At 41.9% G+C, this 26,028-nt stretch overlaps 1 protein-coding gene across 2 annotated transcripts in view; it reads left to right on the forward strand.

Annotated features, from left to right (window-relative positions):
• The window catches only part of LOC124552400, a 126,442-nt gene that overhangs the window by 3,248 nt on the left and 97,166 nt on the right, over window positions 1-26,028 (forward strand). For both annotated transcript variants that reach the window (XM_047126663.1, XM_047126664.1), the window contains exon 3: window positions 17,374-17,565. In XM_047126663.1, coding sequence (XP_046982619.1) covers window positions 17,374-17,565 — 192 coding nt within the window. The remainder of the gene's footprint in view (window positions 1-17,373; window positions 17,566-26,028) is intronic.

A 26,028-nucleotide genomic window follows, 5' to 3' on the forward strand; every position in this document is an offset into this window, starting at 1 on the left:
GCCAGCACTTCATGGAGGTTTGTAAAGTATAAATGTAGATGTAGACTGCCATTGTAATTAGTCTAATCTTGCTACTGCAGAGCCTGTGTAGAGGGCTCTAGTATATTCCTAGATTCTATACTTTATACTAGTCCTTAACACTTTCTGAGTAGGCTTTCATGTGTTTTACATCATCACTGTGACACTTTCCTATGTTCTATACAAACTTGTAACCATTTGTTCTGCCCTTCTTTCTATGTGTTCAATATTTTTTGTTACTCGTATTTGATATTGGTCCTATGCACTTCTACGTTGGCTTGCGTGAGTGTTTCGTAAACTTGATATACCTGTGACTGCCCCAGCATTATCATTTGCTTCACATTCCTGCATATTGTTACATCTAAGTATTTGTAGGAGTTCACAGATTCCAATTGTCTCATCGGTAACTACTTTTCTGCTGTTTACGAAGTGCACAATTTTATATTTGGAGACATTTAAAGCAAATTTCCAATCTTCGCATCACTTTGGAATCCTTTCAAGTTTACAGTTTTGTTTGACATCCCTTGCAGTTGTAAATTTGTTAGTAAACATTGGTGTGGTACCAAGTTGTATGCTTTTTGAAACTGGAGAAATACTGCAGCCTCAAGATTGCCTTGATCCATGGCTTTCTAGATGGTATATGAGAAAAGTACAAGTAGCGTTTTACATTATCTTAAGTTTTGGAAATGATGCAGGTTTTTGTGGAGGAAGTCATGTTTAATCTGTCAGGAAGGTTGAAATTAGTGCACACTCTGCTGCAGAGAGTAAATTCTTCTGGATACATAATTTGTTACAGTAAGTACCATTGTTGAGTATACAGGTTAAGCCACATGGAATTCCAGTTAGGCAGAGCATTTGCTGCCTCACAGTTACTTCTGCTTTAGCAGGCGCTCTGTGTGATAAACAAATAGCAGTTTATGGTGTCTGAACTGTATGACGACAATGAAGCTTGTTTCATCTTCACAAGTCCTCTTTGTGGGACAGTATTTGTCCACATACAGAACTCATTTCATCCATTGTACTTTTCTCTTATACCATCTAGAAAGCCATGGATCAAGGCAATCTTGAGGCTGCAGTATTTCTCCAGTTTCATCCTCCTCCTCCTCCTCCCCCCCCCCCCCCACCCCCCCCCCCACCCCCTGTTAGTAATCATGTTTTAGCCTGTAGTTGCCCTTTTTTCCCTGCTGGCTACCAGTTTTGGTACAAAGCATCATCCACAGCCCATTCCCAGGCATGCAGTTGTCACATTAACTTTTCAAGTAAATCCATCAATCAGAAAGAGCGTGTGATAATTGCATGCCAGGGAATGGCTTGAGGATGGCACTCTGTACCAAGACTAGTGGTCAATAGCCAAAATAAAAAAATTAAAACTATAGACTAAAACATAAATTATTTATAAAGTGTTTTAGACTGTTCCAACCGACAGTACACCGATAATATGCAACAAATTATTAATGCTCGAGAAAAAATGTAGCCTACAAAATTTTTTATTCCAACAGTGGCAATTCGCTCCATGCAGGAATTCAGTGGTAGTAAGGCCGATGCAGTAATATTGGTGTTAATAGGACATTCATCTTGCTTCTTTACAGACAGAAATTTGTGTGCATTATGTTTTATTCATGATGCAAGAATGAGTTTTGTCCTGTGACATGGTTTTCTTTAAGAGTTGGAAACAATGTTTGTTCCAAAGATCTGTATGTTATGAGAGATTTATCTTGATAGAACATCTAATCCATAATACCAAGTAGCAGCTTCTTTCCTGATGCACTGCAAAATATTTTGCCAGAAGTTTTACCAGAAAAGCACGAGAAGTCGGACCAAGAAAGTGTTTCCTATCTGATATTATTGCCATATTCTGTCAGTGCTGTTGGGAAAATTCAGTTAATCTAATCCATAACTGACACTTTGGGAGAATGTTGCGTTAAAGTTTCTAGTGTTACAGCATCTCTTCAGTGGCTGTTCTTCAATGCCCATCTTTGGTGATGCTCTCAGATGTTGATCTTCAGTGACCCAACTTTGGATGTGACACCCTCACGCTACATGCGTGGCTCGTTCCCCTGGTAGCATCACTGTCTTAAAGCCTTCAAAAGAAACTGAAGACCTAAATGCAAGTATCAAACACATGAATAATATGACACAAATATATACCTATATTCATAAGACTGGGTGGCTCACTCAGTTATACTTGACTAAAGGAGCTGTGGTAGAATTTGTGATGGAAAATTGACAGTTGTAAATCTCTCTGATGGGTCACTGACAGGTATGATAACGTCAGGGGATTATCATACATTTACACCCATATTCCACAAGCCACCGCAAGGTGTGTGGCATAGGGTGCTTCTGGCACCACTTTATTTTCCCCTTTCTATGTTTCATTCATGAATCGTGTGGGGAGAATAATTGTCTGTAGACGTCCCCATGTCAAATCTTTCCAGTGCAGAGTTAGTCGACATGAGAGGGTAGATGATGTGACAATCACATGCTATGTTTTCTTCATTGATTATTGGTCCTTGGTGTGTCACTACCTCTTCTTGTAACTGAAACACCTATCCTTGTCCGTAAATAGAATACAAGATATGATACAGCCATTATGGTGGCTTTACCTGTGTACGGCATTAAATCTCGTCCTTTACCTTCTCTCCTTCATGATGGGATTTACAGAACACAACTTGTGAAATGGATGAATGGATTTCCATATCAAGAATGAGACTGGAGACAAATTATCCAGTGATGTGCTTATTATCCAAAACAATGTTGCTTTCAACATGAAACTAAAACTTTACTTTTTATCACTGGTGTAGATTCCCTCTCTTTATACCCCAAATGTCTTCCTCCTGTCCCGCAGTGAAATAGTATTTTCTGTGTATTTATTTATTCATTCTCACAGCAATTGTCTTTCAGCGATAAAGGATTTGTCATCATAGTACAATAAAAATAAATAGCTAAGAAACATTCATTCGTATCCACAGAATACAAGGTGCTATCAAAAAGTAAAGGGAATTTTTTAATTTCATGGGCTTCAAAATTTCTTGTTATCTTGTTGGTGCACATGTTCCAGATGTATTTGTGTCTTTTCAGCAGTTTTGAATATTTAATTTAGTTGACAGTTGAGAAGGTTACACATGTTTTGAAGTGCTCGGTGAATTTTTCCTTGCAAAACAACTGTGGCTTTTAAGAAAAATGCTGTGGGTAAGACAAGAGTTTGTACCACTTGTAAACGTTCCAAGAGGGCAAAAAAGGTGCTGAAGATAACGAACACCCCGGATGTCCTAGTATGCCAATTATAGACAGCAGTATTGAAGAAGTAAAGAAAATGGTTCTGGAAAATTGTTAAATCACCATGAGAGGGGTTGCTGATGATGTTGGCATATCCTTTGGCGTGTGTGAAACGATTGTTTCATATTGTTTGGGCATGAAATGTGTATCAGCTAAGTTTGTTCCGAAGTTGTGAATTTCGACCAAAAACAGTGTCGCATAGATATCCTCAGGGATTCCTGAATGAAGTCGACATTGGTACAGTACTTCTAAAGAAGCCTATAACAGTGGATGAAACACAGATATACTGGTACGACAGCGAAATTGAGGCTCAGTTGTCCCAATGGAAACTGCCTTCAGAGCTAAGACCGAACAAAAAAATTGCCAATTTCAATCACATGTGAAGGTCTTCTCACTGTTTTCTGCAATTGAAATGGGATAGTGCATTACGAGTACCTCCCTCATGGTCATACGATCAATGAGTATTACTACCTGGAAGTTATGTGCCTTTACATGAAGAAATACGAAGAAAACAGTCTGCATTGTGATAAAAAAAAACTCCCGTGAAAATTGCATCACTATAATGATCCCTCTCATACCTCAATGCTTATTCATGATTTTTTTGGGAAAAATGAAACTGTTATGTTGCCTCAGCCACCATATTCACTGGACGTGATTGATTCTATTCCCGAAGCTGAAGAGAACCAAGAAAGGATGTTGTTTTGCCACCATTGATAAGATAAAAACAGAATTGCTGAAGGAGCTGAACGCCTTAATGAAAAGGGAGTCTCAGAAGTGCTTCAAAGATTGGGAAAGTACTCACACAAGTGTATTATATGTGAGGGGGCTACTTTAATGGTAAAAAATTGATATTGATGAATGAATAAAGATATTTGAAGGAAAACAAAAAATTCCATTACTTTTTGATCACACCTCGCATATAAGTATGGTTTATAAGGATAGGACAGGTGGTTGACTGTGGCCTTGATGAAGGAAAAATCCTGGCATTTGCCTGAGGTGACTTACGGAAATGTAAACCAGAATTATTGTCACATTGTCAACACATTCCTAATCTTCCTGAGTACTAAATTTTCTCCCCCTTTGTCTCGTCTGCTAACTTTACCCCATTATATGTTATTCAGTCTTGCTCTTCCCAGGTCTTTTAAACTTCCCCAGATTTCATTCTGTCTATACTGTTGCCAGGCATTTCTGTTATTCTGATAGTATGTGATTCCTTCTCTTCAATCATAATATAATGAAAATCCCAAAACAATGTAACAACATGTTAATAGAACCAACATGACTGAAATACGATATATTCATTACTGTTATCTTTATTTTTAGACATGGATTACAGTGTTGGATGCTGTCGTGTCTACTTCAGGTTACTTGCAGTATCCTCAGAAGCTGATGATTTTTATTGTTATTATTACTGTTGTTATTAGTGCTGTAACATTAAACACAGCAAATATGATCACTGGGCTAGTGTTCGTATTTTATCATTAGTTGAACAATGCGTGTCAAGTGCCTACTAAGACCTCTTGGCACTGGTCCCAATGTACCAAGAAACCAATTTCACTGGTTTTATGCCATAGTCTAGTTTGATTTTGAAGTTCCTGCATCTGATAAATGTTTCTTGTTGAACCCAGTGTGATGTCTATAATTCGTGCTTTCTTTTCCTATGTGTTACAGCTGTTAATCTTCCTAAGCCAGAGGTCCTACATTAATTTGGTATATTTGTTTTTGGCAACTATTTGTGGCTTGTGGCTCCACCAGTTCTTTGCCAACACCGTTTTGGGATACATTACAGTGGATCATTTGTACCACAGCATTGTGCCTCTGTTTGTAATCAGTCTGATCAGTCTTTTTGGAACAGCTCGAGGTGGATCACAGCTTCTGTGCAGAGTCTGCAGTTTGTCTTGTGCCAGATTTCTCGCTTTTGGTTTTTGTGGCATCAGTTCTGATGGCTTGTTCACATGCAACAAAAATCAGTCCTTCAGTTTCTTTCTATAGTGTTCCGTTGGTCTGCCAAGTCCAGGTCTTTTCCTTATCCATTCTGCCTTCAATCTTTTCTAAAAACTTCCCATATAATGCTTTATTGTGCAGGCTGTCAGTCGTGGATTGGATTGCAGCTTTGTTGTGTTGGTTCTTTGTTTGCTGTACTTTGAGACGCTACCTGTTGTTGGTTTCAGTCTGAGATGATTTCTGGCTATTTTTCACTTAAAGTGCCATTTCGTACTTCTCTTCTTCCAATGGCTGCCTCCCTTGCAATAGTCTAATAATAATAATTATTATAATTATAATAATAATAGGTTGGTGATTAAGTTCATAGGTTTTTGTTTTGCGTGTAGATATTTCGGTTGCTATGGGATTATTTATCGATTGTCACTTTGTATTTGTAGCTCATTGTTGCAAATTTGACTTTAATATTGTCATTTGGAGATAGTGTGTGGAGCTGTGGGTGCTAGAAATTGGAACATTTCCAACATATTGTTGTGTTTGAGTCCAATAGAGGAGTGACAGCAGCAGAGGCAGCTAGCAACATTTGTACCATGTATAGGGTAAATTCCATTGGATACAGCGTGGCAAGAAAATAGTTTTATCATTTTGAGGGGGATCATTTTGACATTAGGAGCTCTCCATGTTCTTGAATACCTTCAGCGTTGGATGACGATTATTTAACTGTGTTACATCAGCATACTTTAGAACTGACCACTGTGATGAACTGTGATCATCCCAGCATTGTGCAAAACTTGCATACAGTAGGGAGGTTAAAAAATGGGTGTATGGCTACCACATCCTCTTAAGCCAAAATCACAGAAATCAGTGGGTGCCCATAGGTACATCTCTGCTTGCTCGTCATCAGTTGGCTTGTGAACGCCACCAACTATTCCTATCCTGTATCGTTACTGGTAACAAGAAATAATGTCTTTATCTTAACATGAGGAAATGAAGGAAATAGTTGAGCCCAAAGAAACAGCAGCTCTGCGTACAAAGACCGGTGCGCTTCCACAAAAGATAATGTCACGCATCTGGTGGAACAGCAATGGTGTGGCGTACTACAAATTGCTTCCCTGGGGTTTAACCATCACCGCTGACATTTCCTGTCAATAACTGATATATCTTGCAGATGCAACACAAGAACAGTGACCAGGAAGACAGCGTGTACTGACGCTACTCCATGATAATGTCGACCCTCATTCTGCTACACTGACAAAAAAACACTCTACAGCAATTGAGTTGGGAAATCATTCTTACCTATGTTGCTCTCCTGATATAGCACTCTGATTTCCACTTCTTCTGCTCTCTATCAAACAACCTTCAAGGAACTTCATTTTTAGATGAAAATATGCTCTGGACATGGCTCAATGAGTGCTTCGCCTCAAAACCATGTGATTTCTATAGCTGTGGAATCGAAAAGTTACCCCAGCATTGGCAGACCATTGTAAATAGTGCAATATTATTGATGATTAAACTATATTTTATCTGTATCTCTTGGTTTTTTTGTACTTACGGAAAAATGCTACGAAATTATGGGCCAGTCTAATAATATTATTATTAACTTGGTTGGCCACATTGGACCACTTGAGTGATTCCATGTTCACTTTATCTTTGAAGATTGGACTACTTACTTCTTGCACTCAGCCCAGTACTTTTGCATTCGTTTCAAACTCAATTTTCTTAACTCGCCTGAAATCTCTACCGGTCTTCTGCACTGAAAATTTAGGATTCATAAGGAGAGTGTTAATTTTGTTTTTGTTCTCTGGATCAGTAATTCTAAGTCCGACTGCTTCAAGATCTTGCTGAATTTCTTTGACCCACTGTCTTTCTGTCTTCTTTCTGAGTCTTCTCATCACTAGTTGTTTTAAAATCCTGTTATCAGGCAGTCATAAGGCATGAAGGAAATATTAGAGATTCTTTTCTTCTTCATTGTGCTGGTGATTGGGTCAATTTCACAATAGACAGTTTCGTTAGGGAGGATTCTCCAGACTCCATCAACGTGGTTTTTATTTATTTATTTATTTATTTATTTATTCAATGCATATTCTGATAATTCTTCGTTCAGTCTTGAGAAGTTGATTGTTTCTTCATTCATTTTTAATTTGGAGCAGAGTTTCACAAGCGTAAGTTGCTTCCAGGAGAGTTACAGTTTTGTAATGTTGGATCTTAGTGTCTGTTGACAGGCATTTCTTATTATATGTTGACAAGGTTAGAAATTGTGCTTTTTTTCATTGGTTCTATTTATCTGTGTTGCTTTCTCACCCAAGTTGTGCAAAATAATTTCTCCATGATATTTAAGTTGTAGAACTATATTAATTGCTTGATGATTTATGAGGATTTTATCTATGCAAAGAGGCTTCATGGGCATGATTTCAGTTTTCTCCAAGGATATTTGTAATACTATCTTTGAAGCAGTTTTCTGGAGACTTATGATCTGAGCACGAACTTCTTCCATGTCAAAGGCTAAGAGAGCTAAGTCAGCACACCAAGGCAGTTTGCTCTTATTGCTGTTTTTCCTCCAATTTTGATTTTACATTGATTTTCTTTTTGCCACACTGTCATGATGTAATTGAAGGCCACATCAAAAAGCAAAGGGGACAATCCATTACCTTGTCTTGAGTCCTGTTTTTATTGTGAAAGCTTTTGACATTTCTCCTCTAAGCTTGACATTTGAATTTGTATTAGTTAAAGTTAGCTGAATGAGTCTTCCCAGTTTCGGATGGAGGCCATATGATGTAAGGATTTTTAGAAGTGTGGGTCTATGAACACTATCAAATGCTTTTTTTAAATCTATGAATGAGATAAATAACTGTTAGTTTCTATACTTGTAATACTCCATTATTAGTTTCAGGCTAAGAATTTCGCCTGAGCAGCTTCTGTATGGTCAAAATCCTCCTTGACAGTCTCCAAGTTGTGGTTCCAGAATGTTTTTGATCCTATTGTAAATTATGCGGGAGAAAATTTTGTATGTGCAGAACAGAAGGGTTATTCCTCTGTAATTATCTGGGTTGGTTATATCGCTTTTTTAAATAATGGATGGATTATTCCTAAGGTCCAGTGCTCTGGAATTTTCTCTGTGATCCACATTTCAATATGATGTTAGTGGAGATTTATGACTGCAGGTTTTCCAGCATTCTTCCACATTTCTGCAAATACATGGTCTTCACCACATTCCTTTTAATTTTTTTGTTCCTGAATTGTGACCTCTACCTCATTGATAGCTGCAGGATCTATTAGGTCTGGGGTGGTTAAAATAGGAGCTTCTGTGTACTTGATATTTTTCCAGTGGGTCACCACAATTTAAATGTTTGTTGAAAGTCTCTGCAAAGATCTCTGCATTTTCTTGATTGCTATGCACTAACTTTCCTGGCTGATCTCTCGGCATCAATGTTGGGTACTCATACGTTTTAAGATATCTCCAAAAGGTTTTGTAACAGTCTCTTGACTGTTTCTTCTGGAAGTTCTATTTTCTCTAGGGTATTTTTGAGATGTTTGTGTTTTGCCTGTCTGATGATTTTATGGGTTAATTTTCTTTGCTTAGTTAGTTCTAGATGTGATTCTTCAGACTTTTTTTTTTATTGTAGTCGACACATCCTTCACCTGATTTCCTTGTGTACTTCTCATTTTTTGTTAAGATAGTTGGGTCAAATTTTCTTCTAGTTTTTTTTTTTTCTGAGATCTTTTCTTTACCATTGGCGTTAATTTTATTTTGATCTTCACAACATGACCCTGAGACTTCAACCTTCCCACCCCCACACCCCTATGGCCTGGGGTTTAGAATAGGCCCGAGGTATTCCTGCCTGTCATAAGAGGCGACTAAAAGGAGTCTCACACCTTTTGGCCTTTATGTGATGGTCCCCGGTAGGGTTTTACCTCCATTTTTCAAAATTTTCCCGAAGTGCGAGCCAATTGGAGAAGGGTGCCGTACATGGTGCATAGTGTCCATCGTGCATTGAAATCTTTAGCCCACTTCTTCGTTGTGGTATTGCGGTCCCGCTCATCCTCCATCTCTTGAGCCAGGACACCTTCCTGGGTGCATTTTCCTCCACCCACTATGCAGTGTAATTTTCTTCGCTGACGAGAACCATGGAATTCTTTGCACCTCGCAGCTAGCACGGTAGCCAGTCCGTTGTGGTGGGGCCACCATGTACACTGTTGGTCGTAGCCCCCTGACAACAATGGGATCGCTCTGCTGATGTCTACACTGTTAACTCCCCACATATGCCATGGAGTAGATGCCTATCTCCTTGGGGCATTGGGACTCCCGGCAATGGCCATCCTGCCAGGTGGCCCTTGCTGAGGCTGGGTGGCGCCCGTGGGGAGGGCCCCTGGTCAGAGTGGGTGGCATCAGGGCGGGTGACACACCATGAAGCGTAGTATGTCCTCTCTTGCTGGTGGTCCGCCGCCAGCAGTCTCTAAGCGGGCAAAGTGTAACTTCAGTGCTAAGAAATATGCCCCAAATCATTCCCCTCCCTGGCCACACCATGGGAGGAACGCCAGTCTAAGGATGTCAGTGAAGCCTATTCGCCCCGGTACTGTGGAGCATTTGCAGGACAAGCTTGGGGACGTGCAACACTTGTCCAAAATGCGCTCTGGGTTAGTCTTGATAAAAATGGCATCCTCTGCCCAGGCACAGGCATTACTCACTTGTGACAAGTTGGGGGATGTTTCTGTTACCATCACACCCCATAAGAGCTTAAATATGGTCCAGGGTATTATATTCCACCAGGACCTTCTTTTGCAGTGTGATGACAAGCTGCGTGCCAATTTAGAGTGGTGAGGTGTTAATTTCATCCGGTGTGTCCCTCGGGGTCTGAGGGATAATCAGGTTGCCACCGGTGCCTTCAACTTGGCCTTCGAGGGTGACACATTGCCCAAGAAGGCCAAGGTGATGGTCTACCGCTGTGGCGTCAAGCCATATATCCCTCCCCTGATGCGGTCTGCCGCCAGCAGGAAGTTCAGCCATATGTCTTCCCGCTGTACTTCCAGTGTCACATGCCAAGATTGCAGAGGCCCATCACATCCCAACAGTCCATGTGCCCCTCCTCCCATCTGTGTCAGCTGTGGAGAGCATCATTCACCTTGCTCGCCAAACTGCAGGATTTTACAGAAAGAGAGGAAAATCATGGAATATAGGACGCTGGACCAACTGAGGCTAAGAGGAAATTTGAGTGCCTGCATTCTGTGGCTATGACCTCATCTTACGCCACCAGAACCAGAAAACTACACCTGCCTCCTTGATGCTGGAGGGCACTTCTCTCCCTGTTGGTCCTACTTTGGGAGCAACACCCTCCAACCATCAGGGCTATCAGTCCCCACTTCTGAGCCAGAGAAGTGTAAGTTTTCTTCGCTCCTCTAGATGGTCCCTTGGGTCACTCCTTTCCCAGATTTCTGCTAGTGGTCAAGATGACACCTGTCAGTGGCTGACGGGTCCAAAAGCAGCTGGTCGTAGGGCTTTATGCTGATCCTCAGTCCCGGAGACTGAATCAGTGAAGTCCTCCCAGCCAGGGAAACCCAAGGAGCAGCAAGAGAAATCCAAAAAGAATGTCACGAGGACCAAGGGAATTGCGGTGGCATCCACACCTACAAGCTCTGCATCTGCGGATGAGGTGGAGATTTTGGCGTCTACTGAGGACCTAGATCTCGCCGGATCCACAGACACAATGGATATAGACTGCTCAGGCAAAACGTCTGTGGCAGCAGGTGACCCTGAGGTGTAAACTGCCTCATTGAATGTTCCATGCCTCACAATGACGTCATCCTCCAGTGGAATTACGGCGGTTTTTTCCACCGCCTGGCTGAGCTGCGGCAACTGTTAAGCTTTACACCTGCTATCTGCATTGCCCTCCAGGAAACCTGGTTCCAAGCAATGCGGACCCCAGCTCTCCATGGCTATAAGGGATACTACATGAACTGTAGCGACTATAATAGTGTGTCAGGTGGAGTTTGTGCTTATGTCCTAAACTCGGTCTGTAGTGAAACTGTGCCCCTTCAAACCCCTCGTCAAGCTGTGGCTGTCAGAATAAGGACAACGCAGGAAATAACTGCAATGTATATCTTCCTCCAGATGGTGCTGTATTCCTGAATGTATTAGCTGTACTGATTGATCAACTACCTAAACCTTTCCTACTTTTGGGAGATTTTAACGCCCATAAGCCTTTATGGGATGGCACCACGCTTACTGGCTGAGACAGATATGTCAAAACTTTACTGTCTCAGTTCGACATTTGCCTCTTATATACTGGGGCTGCTAAACATTTCAGTGTGGCTCATGGTAGCTATCCATTGGAGAGCACATGACGACCTGTGTGCTAGTGACTTCTTCCCCATCTTGCTGTCACTGCCCTCTCATCAGGCCCACAGTTGCCTGCCCAGATGGGATTTAAACAAGACAGACTGGGAAACTTTCGCCTCTGCTGACACTGTTAAATCTCCCCCACATGGCAACATCAATGTGATGGTTGAGCAGGTGACAACAATAGTGTCTGTGGCAGAAAACACGATCCCTCGCTCTTTAGGGTGCCCCCCGCGAAAGGCAGTACCTTGGTGGTCGCTGGAAGTCGCTGAAGCTACAGTGGCGTAAGTGGCACCCTTCCCTGGAGCGCATCATAGCCTTTAAATGGCTCCATGCCCTCGTCCGCCAGCTTATCAAACGACAGAAGTAAGAGTGTTGGGAGAGATATGTCTCGATCATTGGGTGCGATACGTCACTTTCCACTTTCCCAAGTCTGGGTAAAGATCAAACGTGTTTTCAGGTACCAGACGCCAACAGGTGTTCCCGGTGTTAAAATAAATGGCGTGTTATCGACCGACGCAAACGCAATTTCCGAGCACTTTGCTGAGCCCTATGCTCAAGCCTCTATGTCAGAGAATTACCCTCCAGCCTTTTGCACTCTCAAACAGCGGAATGGAGGGAACGTCCTCTCATTCACTACACACCGCAGTGAATCCTATAATGCCCCATTTACAGAGTGGGAGCTCCTCAGTGTCATTGCACATTGCCCCAACACAGCTCCTGGGACAGAGCTGATCCACAATCAGATGATTAAACATCTCTCATCTGACTACAAGCGACATGTCCTCGTCATCTTCAACTGGATCTGGTGTGACTGTGTCTTTCCATTGCAATGGCGGGAGAGCACCATCATTCTGGTACTCAAACCAGGTAAAAACCCGCTTGATGTGGATAGCTATCGGTCCATCAGCCTTACCAACGATCTTTGTAAGCTGTTGGAACTTATGTTGTGTCGACGGTTGTGTTGGGTCCTGGAGTCACGTGGCATATTGGCTCCACCTACTGCCAACAGCTGGTTGCCATCTTTTTTGATTTACGAAAAGCATATGACACCACCTGGTGACATACTATAATTGCCACATTATACGAGTGGGGTCTCCAAGGCCCACTCCTGATTTTTATCAAGTTTCCATTCACTTTGTACTTTCTGTGTCGAAGTTGGTGCCTCCCATAGTTCCCCCCATATCCAGGAGAATGGGGTCCCGCAGAGCTCCGTATTGAATGTCTCTCTATTTTAGTGGCCATTAATGGTCTAGCAGCAGCTGTAGGGCCGTCCGTCTCACCTTCTCTGTACGCAGACAACTTCTGCATTTTGTATTGCCCCTCCAGTTCTGGTGTCGGTGAGCAAAGTCGTGTGTTATGCACTTCTGTCGGTGTCATACCGTTCATCTATTGGACTGGTTTTTGTCACCCAATTGACTTGCCTTCCTCATCTTCGTCAGCTTAAGTGGAAGTGCTGGCAGCACCTCAATGCCTTCCGCTGCCTGAGCAACACCAACTGGGGTGCAGATCACTCTACTCTGCTGCAGCTCTACAGAGCCCTTGTTGAATCCCACCTTGACTATGGGAGTCCGGTTTATGGTTAGGCGGCACCCTTGGCATTGCGTTTACTCGACATAGTGCACCACTTTGCTGTTCCCCTAGCGACAGGAGCTTTTGGGACAAGTCCAGTGACCAATGTCCTTGTGGAGGCCAGAGTCCCTCCATTGCACGTTAGGTGTGCCCAACTGCTGGCCAGTTACGTTGCACAAGTTCTTAGTTCTCCTGCGTATCTGAATCACCATCACTATCTCTTTTTCCTACCCACAGTGGTTCATCTCCTGCATCAGCGGCCCAGGTCAGGTCTTCCAATTGCAGTTCGTGTCCGATCCCTTCTTTCCGAACTGGAATCCTTGCCTTTACCAGCTATACTTGAGGTCCATTCACGTACACCTCCATGGTGAACACTTAGTTCGCAGCTTCGCCTGGACCTTTCACGTGGCCATAAGGACTCGATTAACCCTGTGGCTCTCTACTGCCACTTAATCTCGATTCTTGAAATGTACAGGGGCCACGAAGTGGTTTATACTGACGCCTCAATGACTGATGCTCATGTCAGCTTTGCATGTGTCCACGGAGGATATATTGAGCAGCATTCCTTGCCTGATGGCTTCAGTGTTTTCACTGCCGAGCTGGTGGCTATATCACGTGCTCTTGAGCACATCCGTTCATGTACAGGGGAGTAGTTTCTTCTGTGTACTGACTCCTTGAGCAGCCTACACGCTATTGGCCAGTGCTACCCTCATCATCCTTTGGTAGTTACCATCCAGGAGTCCATCTATGCCCTGGAACGGTCCGGTCCGGTCATTCCGCGGTGTTCGTCTGGGCTCCAGGTCACATCAGAATCCCAGGCAACAAACTTGCCGACAGGCTGGCCAAACAGGCTACATGGCAACCGCTTATGGAGATCAGCTTCTCTGCAACTGACCTGCGTTCAGTACTACGGCACAAGGTTGTGTGGCTTTGGGAGACAAAATGGCATAACCTCAGCACACACAACAAACTGTGTGCCATTAAGGAGATTAAGACTGTGTGGTGGTCCTCCATGCGGTCCTCTTGAAGGGACTCTGGTCCTGTGCCGGCTCTGCATTGGCAACGCTTGGGTGACACATGGCTGCATCCTGCGCCGTGATGACCCATCTCAGTTTCGGTGTGGCGCCCGGCCGACAGTGATCCATATCTTGGTGCGCTGTCCTTCTTTGGCTGCCCTGCAACGGACTCGTCAGTTACTGGACTCGTTGCTGTTGATTTTAGCTGACAACACTTCATCGGCTAATTTAGTTTTACGTTTAATATGTGACGGTGGATTTTATCATTCTATATAAGTTTTAGCGCATTTCATTTGTCCCTTTGTGTTCTCCACTCTAATGCTTTTAGGGTGGGTGTGTTAAAGTGTCACAGAGGGGCTAGATTGTCCTTTTTATTCTCGTGGTCGGTCAGCCACAGTCATCTGCTCTCTTATTTTTACCCCTTCTACCTGTTTCTTGCTTCTCTCTGTTGTTTTCTTTTCCGGTTTTGTCCATAGTAGTGCTGGTTGTCCTGTCGTTCTTTTGGTTCTTCCATTCTCCTGTTATTGTGCTGTACGTCTCCATTCTTTTCTTCTTTCCATTGTGTAATTATTTTACTGGGAACGAGGGTCCAATGACCTCGCAGTTGGTCTCTCCCCCTCCTCTTTTAACAAACAAACCAGCTAACCAATCTTCACCCCCTTAAAACTTTGACATTGTAGATTTCACGAAATGGGTGAAATTTATCCATACATTCATGGTCCAGGTACCATTCACCCTTTTGGAAATCAGGGTGTTTCCAGGTTTTTAATATTGTGAGGATTCCTTTTAAAACATGTTGATTTTGAGACCAGGTTAAGGTTATTAGAAGTTTCAATTAATCTTTGACCATTTTTGTTGATCAGTTAATGTGCAGGCCATTTTCCAGTGCTACCTCTGTATCTTCAATCTTGCCCCACTTGAGCATTGATCCCGCCAAGGATAATTTCTATATTTGATGGAGGAATGTTGATTAAGACTCGATCCAGGGCATCCCAAAATTTCTCTGTTTCTTCTGTGTTCTTCAGAGTATTATTTTTCTGATTGGTGGGAGCATGTGCATTGGTAATTGTGTAAGTCGTATTTGCATATTTCAGATTTAGAGTTGCAAGTCTGGGACACTGAGATGTGAATTCTGTGATAGTCGATAATTTTGAGATCTGTAAGAAATCCATCGCCAAATTGTGGACAATTTTTCATGACTCTTTTTCCAGGGATTCCTTTATAAAGTTGGTATCCCTGTGATTCCATAGGGTCTTGATCACTGTTTCTGATTTCTTGGAGAGCCATGATTACAATTTTGTGTTTCTACATTATATCAGTGACAATTTTTAATTTTCCAGCTTGGCACAAGGAGTTAACATTGTGTGTCGAGAAGAATGAGATTTGTTTAAGTTTAATCCTTTGATATTTTTCGGTTTGTACTGACTGTTGAGTTTCTAGACACTCTGATCCATCATTATCTTCTGAATAGCAGCCAACCGAATCCGAATGCTGTCTTCCAGCAATCTATGGTTGCAGTCGGTGGAATTATTCTTCGAAAGACTGTTCATGGTCGACTGTCTAAGGTTCCATCTTGGTGTGAAGATAAATCCTTGAATTAAAATCTGAATGTTATTCAGAAAGGTGATGATGAAGGATGAAAGATGACAGCATGAAATTTTGAAGACAGAAAAAAAATAGAATGGGTCCGACACTTTGAGAGTTGAAGAAATTGGCCTAAGAAAGACAAGGGCCATTAAAGGATTTGAAAATGAAAGACACACTAGGCTTCCATAGTTATGCCCTTGGGGTCAGAAAAGAACAAGGATTGACCAAGACAGGTCAGATAGGATAGATGAAAGTGAGGAGTGTGGCACAAGTAAGTGGAAGCAATGCCAGACCCAGCTTGGGGACCCGTGCTTGCCACACAAGTCACGGAAGATGCTTACTTCTGAGCACAACCTAATAATAATAATAATAATAATGATGATGATGATGATGATGATGAATTGTTAACGTATGGGCTGCCAGACAACCACGTAAAATGTCTATTTGATGAGAGATATTCTCAGGCATCACATTTCTTTCATCTTCTCTCTCTGCACTTTCTTCTGTCCATTTCATTCCTATTTCAAATTTCTTGACCTTTACATTTGAGTACCTTGTGGTTAAATGTATGTTTGTCTTATATGTCTGAGTGTGCCATATCAGCATCCTTCAGGTCTATTGTGATGTCTGTAAATCAGTTCATGTTCCTGATGATTTCTGTGTACTTAAAGCTCTGGTTTGTTGTCAAGTGTTTGCCATTCTCTTGATATGCCCATAAAATTTCAGTTAATCATTCTTCATGGTGATGTGTGTGATGCCAAACGTCTGTTCAATCTCTTGCCTACTCCACAATCTGTGATATTCAGTATTTTCTAGGCACCTTTCCGGTCCATGGCCAATGTTTCTGTGACAAGGATGATTTACTGTGTTTCCAGTCTTCCAGAATGGGCTAATCATCTCTAGATTTCACTGTTTGTGAGCTTCTTTGTCTGTTCCTTTCATCATGATCTTTTTTGGTGCATATTTTTTATTTGTCACTTTTGCCAGTTTTGTTAGACATTTTCAGCCTTCCCTTTCAGGCTCTAGATTTGCTTTAACGCAGTTTAGTGTTACTTGGGAATATTACCAGAGCATCAGTGAATGCGAGACAGCCTGTATCCTTTCATTCCGTTTTCCTTCCTATACTGGTTAATAAAATTCCTGTATCATCAGCTTTTTCCATTCCCTGACTGCTTTGCATAATAGAATATTGAACAATAGTCCAGAAATAATGTTGCCTTGTCTCACCCTTGTTCTAATCTCAAAGGACTCTGATAACTCTCCCATGATTTTAATTTTGGATTTGGTGTTTCTTAGTGTGTGTGTTTGATAATGTTCACTGTCTTCTTGTTGAGGCACCTTTCTTTCAGTTCTTGGATCAGAGGCGATCTATCTATAGAGTTCATGCCTTAATGAAATCTACAAAGGTGCGCATGGTCTCTGCTTTTCATCACTTGATATTATTATATACATTACATATACTATGTGTGTTGTAATGTTAATTTACTGAGGGTACCTTGTTAGGTGTAAGGGATGGCTTGATGGCCATAATCTTGTCATGTGAAATAAGTGTGTAAATGAATAAAGTGTGATTTCATGTGACACTTCCTTGTTGTACATTTCATTTAAGTAGACATTGGTTAATTTCAGATGCGGATGATAGCCCAGCACAGCTGTCCCTGGAGTTCAGGGTGTTCCTCGTGAATGCCCAGACAGGCAGCCATACACGCGAGAGCCGTACGCTGCACTATTGGTTCGCAGAGGAGCTGCCAGCGACGGAGCGTCCGTCTGTGGCTCAGCTGTTCTTCAGGGAGCTGGTCAGCCCACAAGAATTCCCCAGGGGTAGCTATTCTGTTTAATAGTCTGAAAAAGTTCGGTGTTGCAGGCATTTTTATTAGGATGGAGTCCATAGGCACGCTGATGTTTCCAGTAGTGCCATTCTACTTTGACCGATGCCCTAATTGGGAGTTAGGTTGTGACATATCAATACCATGATGGGATCCTCCTCACAGTTTCCTGTTTTCTAAGATCTTATTATAGTAGCAGTTCTGTTTGCAGTCATACTGATGTGGCTTAACTTTAAACATTGCCACCAGCAAATCATGTGTAAAGATGGGATTCATGTGAACCTATTTGCCAAGTATCTTGTTATCCTTCGGTATCAGTTATTGATACTATGAATTTCCTATTCTTGGATAATACTTTAATTTTTGAGTGTTACCTCCACAGTTTGTACACATCCACCTGTGTAAAATTGCCCTGTTCTAAATAACTTGCATAAGAAAGATAATGTCGTTCGCATACCACAACCTAAGCCATCGTATTGATTTCAACAAAATTTGGCAGACATATCATTTGTTATATGAAAAAAGTTGTGATGTAAGTACAACCTGGCTCCCATGTGGGTGGGGTGAAAGAGGATTGACAGTGCCTGTCTTCTAGGTTGCCCTGCATGCCTGGCAGTTGTCAGAATGCATTCCAATAGGTATATGTGCAGATGGGCACAGCTGAGCAGAGACAGGGTGGAGGAAGAGAGGGGGAGGAGGAGATGGACAGGGAGGCGGACGGAGAGAGAGGGGTAGAGGAGAAGGCAGGCAGAGAGAGGGACCGGGAGGAGATGGATGAAGAGGGTTGGGGGGGAGGGCAGGAATGGACAAGCAAAGAGAGGGGAAAGGTGGAAAAGAGCAGTGAGAGGAAAGGAAGTGGGATATGGAGAGTGAGAGGTGGGGGAGGAAGGTAGTAAGAGAAGAGAGAGGGTGGGGAGGTGTAGGAGGCAGATGGAGAGGGGTGCGGGTGGCTAGAAAAAGAAGGTGGGATAACCTGGACAGAGAAGGGGGAGGAGGAGATGGAAAGAGAAAGCAAGGTGGAGAAGATGTGTACGATAAATGTGTCATATGCTTATGTGGGCAAAGTTGTGGGTAAAAGGCCAGTAATATATAATGGAAAAGCTGGAATGAAATAACAATAGGAAAAGATAGATTCCTGCTCACAACTTAGCAGAGATGTTGAATGGAAGACAGGCACATTGAAAAATAGTGGTGTATAATAGTAAGTTATCACTCGTATTCCAACGACATAAACAAAAGTAAGCTCACACACGTAGTCACCGAGGTCGGAGACTGCATTGCAGGTGAGCAGGTAACCTTGCTGAGATGGGAAGTTGGACTACAGAAGAGGGGTGGGGCAGGAAACAAGAGGGATAGGGGGTAGGGGTGAGAAGGAAGATGATAGTGCGACTGTGGGAGAGTTCAGGGGACAGTTCAGGTCTGCTAGTTGCAGCAGTGTGAAGCTGTGCTGTGGGGCATAAGGGGAAAGGAGAGAATCAGAGGAGGAGAAAGGTGTGCTTAGGTGGGGGGGGGGGGGGGGGAGGACAGAACATGTGTGAGGCTAGAGTGGGAACAGGGAGGGGATAGGCAGGTGGAGGAAAGTTGAAGCCAGGGGCACTACAGGAAAGATGGTATGTTACAGGGAGAATTGACACTTTCACATTTCAGAAAAGCTACTGTTGTGAAACAGTTGTCGAAGTTGAACAGATCCTATCGGGCGGCGTGCTCGGCAGCTGGGTGGTTCAGTTGTCTCTCGGCCATGGTCTGTCAGTGGTTATTCGTGCTGACAGACAGCTTGTTATTGCTCGTGGCCATGTTGAATGCCATACAGTGTTTGCAGCTAATTTGGTAGACGACATAGCTGCTTTCACAAGTAGCCCTACCTGTGATGGAAATAACAGAAAGAGAGTAATTGGTAGTTGGAGGATGCATGGAATAGGTCTTTCATCTAGGTAAATTGCAAGGATATGAGCCATGGACAAGGGGTTGGGAGCGTGGACGGAATAGGGTAAGGCAAGGACATTGCCTAGATTAGTTGGACAGTGGAACATCATTGTAGGAGGAATGAGGAGGGTAGTGCAGAGGATATTTCTTATTTCAGGGTACAAGAGAAGGTATTGAAAGTCTGGCAGAGAATGTGATACAGTTGCTAGAGTCCAGAGTGGCACTGAATCATGACGAGTTCCCATTTGTGACTGGACGTGGAGTATGTGGGGGACAAAAGGTGACTGAAGAGACAAGGCAGATCTGATTCTAGACAAGATGCGAAGGATTATTTCGGTCTGCATGGGGTCCAGTGAAACAATCAGCATATTTGGAGGAGAGGACTGCTCCTCACGACAGATGCTAGGTTGTATGGGAGGGATTTCTTGATGTGGAATTCTTGGTAAGTTTGATGTGATGTGGGTAGAGGTACTGATGTAGCCACCCTTGAGATGGAGATCAGCATGGAAGAAGGTGGCTTGATGGGATGAGGAGGACCAGTTGAAGTGAATGGAGGAGGAGGTGTTGAGGTTCTGGAGGATGTGGATAGGGTGTCCTCGCCCTCAGTCCAGATCATGAAGATGTCAGCAGTGAATGTGAACCAGTTGAGAGGTTTGGGATTCTGTGTGGTTCACCCCTGAATAGGTTAGCATAGAATGGTACTGTGAGGGTGCCAATTGCTATATCATGGATTAATTTGCAGGAGATGCCTTCAAGGGAGAAGTAGTTGTGGGTAAATATATAGTTCATTATGGTGACAAGGAAGGAGGTTATAGGTTGGAGTCACTTGGGCTGCGGGAAAAGTATTGTTCAATAGCAGCAATGCCATGGGCATTAGCATAGAGTGAACTTGTGTCAGCAGTGATGAATAGGGCCAGGCAATAAAGGAACAGGAACTATGGGAAATGGGAGTGGTGTATTTGTCAGAGTAGACAAGAAACCTAAATCCATTGATACAGAAATTGAAGCTGCATATGTGTTTGGGCAAGGCTCAGTATCGGGTGTGGGCATAAAACGATAATTGGATCCTTCTATCACCCACCAGACCCATCTCTTGCTCTAACTGAAAACTTTAATAGAGAGAACCTCAGTTCACTTGTATCTAAGTTCCCCAGTCATACTGTAATCATTGGTGGAGACTTAAATAATCAAACAATTGGGAAAATTACAGCTTTTGTTATTGGTGGGCTTGAGAAGATATCCTCTGAAAACTACCTAGAACAGATTGTTTGGAACCCCCACTCAGGATGGTTATATATTGGATCTAATGGCAACAAATAGCCGCAACCTCTTTGAGGATACGCACATCAAAACTTGTCAGTCACCATGATGCGGTTGTGGCAACAATGGTTACCAAAGTACAAAGGACAACTAAAACAAGCAGAAAGATATGTATGTCCAGTAAACTAGATAAAAAATCAGTAGTGTCATATCTCAGTGAGGAATTTGAACCTTCCGGCACAGGGCAGAGTATGTAGAGGAACTATGGCTCAGGTTTAAAATAATTATTGGCTCACTGGACTGATATGTATGCTGTAGAAAGTTCATGATAGATGGGAACCTCTGTGGTATATAATCACTGTAAAGAAACAGAGATTACTGCAGATAGCATAGGGCTGCAGGTAGAGAGATGCTGAATGAAACATATTTGGCTGTGAAGAGAGCAATGTGTGTTGGCTTCAATGACTACATTAGCCGAATATTTGCAAATGATCTTTCACAGAACCCAAAGAAAATCTAGTCATAAGTAAAGGATGTTAGTGGCACTATAGTTAGTGCGCAGTCCCTAGCGAACGAGACAGGGACTGAAATTGAAGGTAGCAAAGCAAAAGCTGAAATGCTTAACTCAGTTGTCAAATGTTCCTTTACTAAGGAAAATCCAGGATAATTGCCCCAATTTAATCCTCGTACCACTGGAAAGCTGAGTGAAATAAGTATTAGTGTCAGTAGTGTTGAGAAACAGCAGAAATTGTTAAAATTTAACAAAGCCCCGGGGCCCAGTGGAAGCCCTAACAGGTTCTATACTGAATTTTTGGCTGAGTTAGCCCCTCTTCTAACTATGATCTGTCATAAATCCCTTGAACAAAAGACCATCCCCAGTTCTTGGGGGAAAAAGTGCAGGTCACACCTGTATACAAGAAGGGTAGTAGAAGTGATCCACAAAACTACCATCCAATATCCTTGACATGGGTTTGTTGTAGAATCTTAGAACATATTATGAGCTCAAACATAATGAGTTATCGTATCGTGAACAGAATTATGAAAATTCCTAACTCCCATATTCCGAAAACATTGGTCATTTGAAACCCAACTCGCACTTTTCACACTCAGTATGCTGAAAGCTTTAGACCAAGGCAGTCAGGTAGATGCAGTATTTCTTGATTTTTTTAAAAAAAACATTTGACTCAGTACCAAACCTACTACACTCACTGTCAAAAGTACGATCATATGGGTTATCAAGTGAAATTTGTGACCAGGTTGTGGACTTTCTGGTAGGGAGGATGCAGCATGTTATCTTGGATGGAGAATCATCAGATATAGAAGCAACTTTGGATGGGTGCCAAGGAAGTGTGTTGGGACCCTTGCTGTTCGTGTTATATTGTATGTTAATGACCTTGCAGACAACATTAATAAGTAGCCTCAGACTTTTTGCTGATGATGGTGTTAACTATAATGAAGTACTGCCTGAAATAAGCTGCATAAATATTCAGTCAGATCTTGATAAGACATTAAAGTGATGCAAAGATTGGTAGTTTGCTTTTAAATGTTCAAAAATGTAAAATTGCGCACTTTACAAAACGAAAAAACATAGTATCCTATGACTATAATATCAGTGATTTGTCGGAATCGGCCAACTCGTACAAATACCTGTGAGTAACTCTTTGTAGGGGGGTATGAAATGGAATGATCACATAGGCTCAGTAGTTGTGGGAAAAGCAGGTGGTAGATTTTGGTGTATTGGTAGAATACTGGGGAAGTGCAATCAGCCTACTAAGGAGATTGCTTGCAAATCACTTGTGCAACACATACTAAAATATTGCTAAAGTGTATGGGACTCATACCAAAAAGGACTAACAGGAATGTTGAACACACACACACACACACACACAGAAGGGCAGCACAAAATGCTTACACATTTGTTTGATCTATGGGAGAGTCACAGAGGGAGGGATTTCAGGACAGAATGGAGATCTTGCTAAACTTCTGCAGGGTGTATACGACCCGGGAAAAACCCGGTAATTTTTTCATCTGGGAGAAAACCGGGAAAAACCTGGGAATTTTTCAGAATTCCAGGAATTTTTCATTGTTTTAGCTTTCAGTTAAATTTTTGTAGTTTTGATTGCAGAATTGATTCTCTAGCAAAGAATGTTATTGTATCCTGTTACTGGAGAATGATAATGTAGCAATAAAATATAAACAAGAGGGAAGAAAATAAAACTTTAGTGGCAAAGGAAATGTGCAATTTACAACAACAAAACACCGAGCACGCACAAGCGTCTGCAAATAGCAAAAATATGTCAACGGCCGTAGGGCGCAGACTAATTCTTCGTAACAATAAACTGCTTGCGATGAGCATGACGTCACAACTGTTCACATTAAGGTTCGTTTGACCAGTTGCCAGCGGTCTGTTGCGCATGCGCATTTGACTTGCTTATAAACAATACCTTCTCCCGCTTCCCGCTACTTGAAGTTTGGCTGTTACCTGTATCGGTAGTAGCAGCAAGGAGCCAGATTCAAACGAGAAAAATTTTTCTCGCGCGCCCTAGCTGCCAGATTCGCACTTGCACAGAGTTGTCTGAGTTATAGTGGGGAGGGGGCTAGTCTCCACGTGACCCGTGTTTACGTTAAGTGATTTCGCTGCTTCTCTTCGTGTACAACTCCCACGTCAAATGAAAACAAAACAGATTTCTGTGGCCAGGAGCTATTAAGTGAATTAAAATACATTCATATAATTACGGAGGACAAAAATATATTATTAATTTCAGTTTTCCTATTTTATTTTATTTCCAAGTTAGTAGCAGTCGAGCATTAATCGCCTTGCACAACAGTGAAGTTATTTTTGCAAGTTTGCTAAAGAAATTTGGCTTTATTAATCTTTCCACTGAGGCAATCATTTTATTTGAAACTAAGTGTTTAATTCTACAGTATTGGCTAGTTCCAACTGTTCGCTGAATTTCAAGTGCACGTTATCATCGTCTGCCATGTATGGCATTATGCCATAATAAAGAACCAAAAATGAGATCGTAGAGTACTGGTACTCCAAGAAAATTTACATCCCAAAAACCACACTGAAAAGCTTAATATCAGATGGGGCCTACTTCATTGTGAATCTGGAAAAAGCCAATTTTCGCTTCAAGCCGAATTATGTATTTTAGTATGGTTTACGAAATTCCGATGCTCTTTGGAGTATCCTCTGATGCCCTGTTTCTTTTATTGTGTAATGTAAGCTCTCTTAGTGCTTTATACACATGAACATGCGGGCCTCTTAAACCACTGTAGTTGCAGACGCACAATAATGCCTGTTTTCTGGCAACTGGTAAATCGAACCTATTTCTAACAGTCTCCAGATAGTATTGTGAACGGTAGTTAGAAAAGCTTTACTTTCAAAGTAAATTTCTTTTTACTCAAGATGAATTATGTTACGTGTGAGAAAGTGGGATGGATTTCTAAATCACAGAGCGTTCAAAACTGAACGTTTTGAGGACCGGCCACTTACAAGAATTTCGAGCCGAGACATTTATGTCATAACTTTAAATTTACTGGCACATTTGTGTGATGTATCTTAAAGTATAACACATACAAAAAAGATTAATATTAGATGTGAAAGCTTAGCTTCTGTTGTAGTGTGTTAGAGACACAATATTATATGTGAAAGCTTAGCTTTTCTTGTAGATATACGGTACTGTGGTACTGTGTACATTAATGTAAACAGTTAACTTTTCCTCTTGTGTGTTCGCATGTAACCAGTGATCTTGCTATTGGCTGACTATAACACGTGTCCTATGCTCTGAATAGCTGCTGTCATCGGCTGGTAAGATCTCGTGGCTTGAGATATGACTCGCTTACAAAAGGACATCGCAACCTCTGTTTCAATGCTCCGTAAACTAACGCGCTGTGCTTGGTGCAATTAGAATTTATAATTTCGTAATACAAAAATATGCAGCGTATATGTTGCTGCAAATCAAAAGTCTTTCCAAAACTTTTCTCCTTTTTTATTAAAAATCTCTCCTAAACTTCTCTGCTTCGTCTTTTTTCGGGAAGTTCTACACGATTGTATAAAATGTTAACCATTCAAAGGATTGATAAGTTTTACAGTTCCGAGGGAAAATCTACTGTCACTTAGCACAGAAAAAGTGTATTTCCGCCTGGGAAAAACCATATTTTTTAAAAGGGATCTCCGGGAATAATCCGGGAATTTTTTTTCCTTGTCCCCGTATACACCCTGTTCTGGAATGGGATCACTTTTTCAGGGCTTGTTGGTGGATGCATCTGGCAACTCTCTTTTTCTTTTCTTTCTTTCTTTCTTTCTTTTCTTTCTTTCTTTCTTTCTTTCCTTTTTTAAATACATCATGTTGTTGTTGTGGTCTTCAGTCCTGAGACTGGTTTGATGCAGCTCTCCATGCTACTCTATCCCGTGCAAGCTTCTTCATCTCCCAGTACCTACTGCAACCTACATCCTTCTGAATCTGCTTAGTGTATTGATCTCTTGGTCTCCCTCTACGATTTTTACCCTCCACGCTGTCCTCCAATGCTAAATTTGTGATCCCTTGATGCCTCAAAACATGTCCTACCAACTGATCCCTTCTTCTAGTCAAGTTGTGCCACAAACTTCTCTTCTCCCCAACCCTATTCAATACCTCCTCATTAGTTACGTGATCTACCCACCTTATCTTCAGCATTCTTCTGTAGCACCACATTTCGAAAGCTTCTATTCTCTTCTTGTCCAAACTAGTTATCGTCCATGTTTCACTTCCATACATGGCTACACTCCATACAAATACTTTCAGAAACGACTTCCTGACACTGAAATCTATACTCGATGTTAACAAATTTCTCTTCTTCAGAAACAATTTCCTTGCCATTGCCAGTCTACATTTTATATCCTCTCTACTTCGACCATCATCAGTTATTTTACTCCCTAAATAGCAAAACTCCTTTACTACTTTAAGTGTCTCATTTCCTAATCTAATCCCCTCAGCATCACCCGATTTAATTTGACTACATTCCATTATCCTTGTTTTGCTTTTGTTGATGTTCATCTTATATCCTCCTTTCAAGACACTGTCCATTCCATTCAACTGCTCTTCCAAGTCCTTTGCTGTCTCTGACAGAATTACAATGTCATTGGCAAACCTCAAAGTTTTTACTTCTTCTCCATGAATTTTAATATCTACTCCGAATTTTTCTTTTGTTTCCTTCACTGCTTGCTCAATGTACAGATTGAATAACATCGGGGAGAGGCTACAACCCTGTCTCACTCCTTTCCCAACCACTG

Source organism: Schistocerca americana, chromosome 10 (assembly GCF_021461395.2).
Source record: "Schistocerca americana isolate TAMUIC-IGC-003095 chromosome 10, iqSchAmer2.1, whole genome shotgun sequence".
Classification (NCBI taxonomy): domain Eukaryota; kingdom Metazoa; phylum Arthropoda; class Insecta; order Orthoptera; family Acrididae; genus Schistocerca; species Schistocerca americana.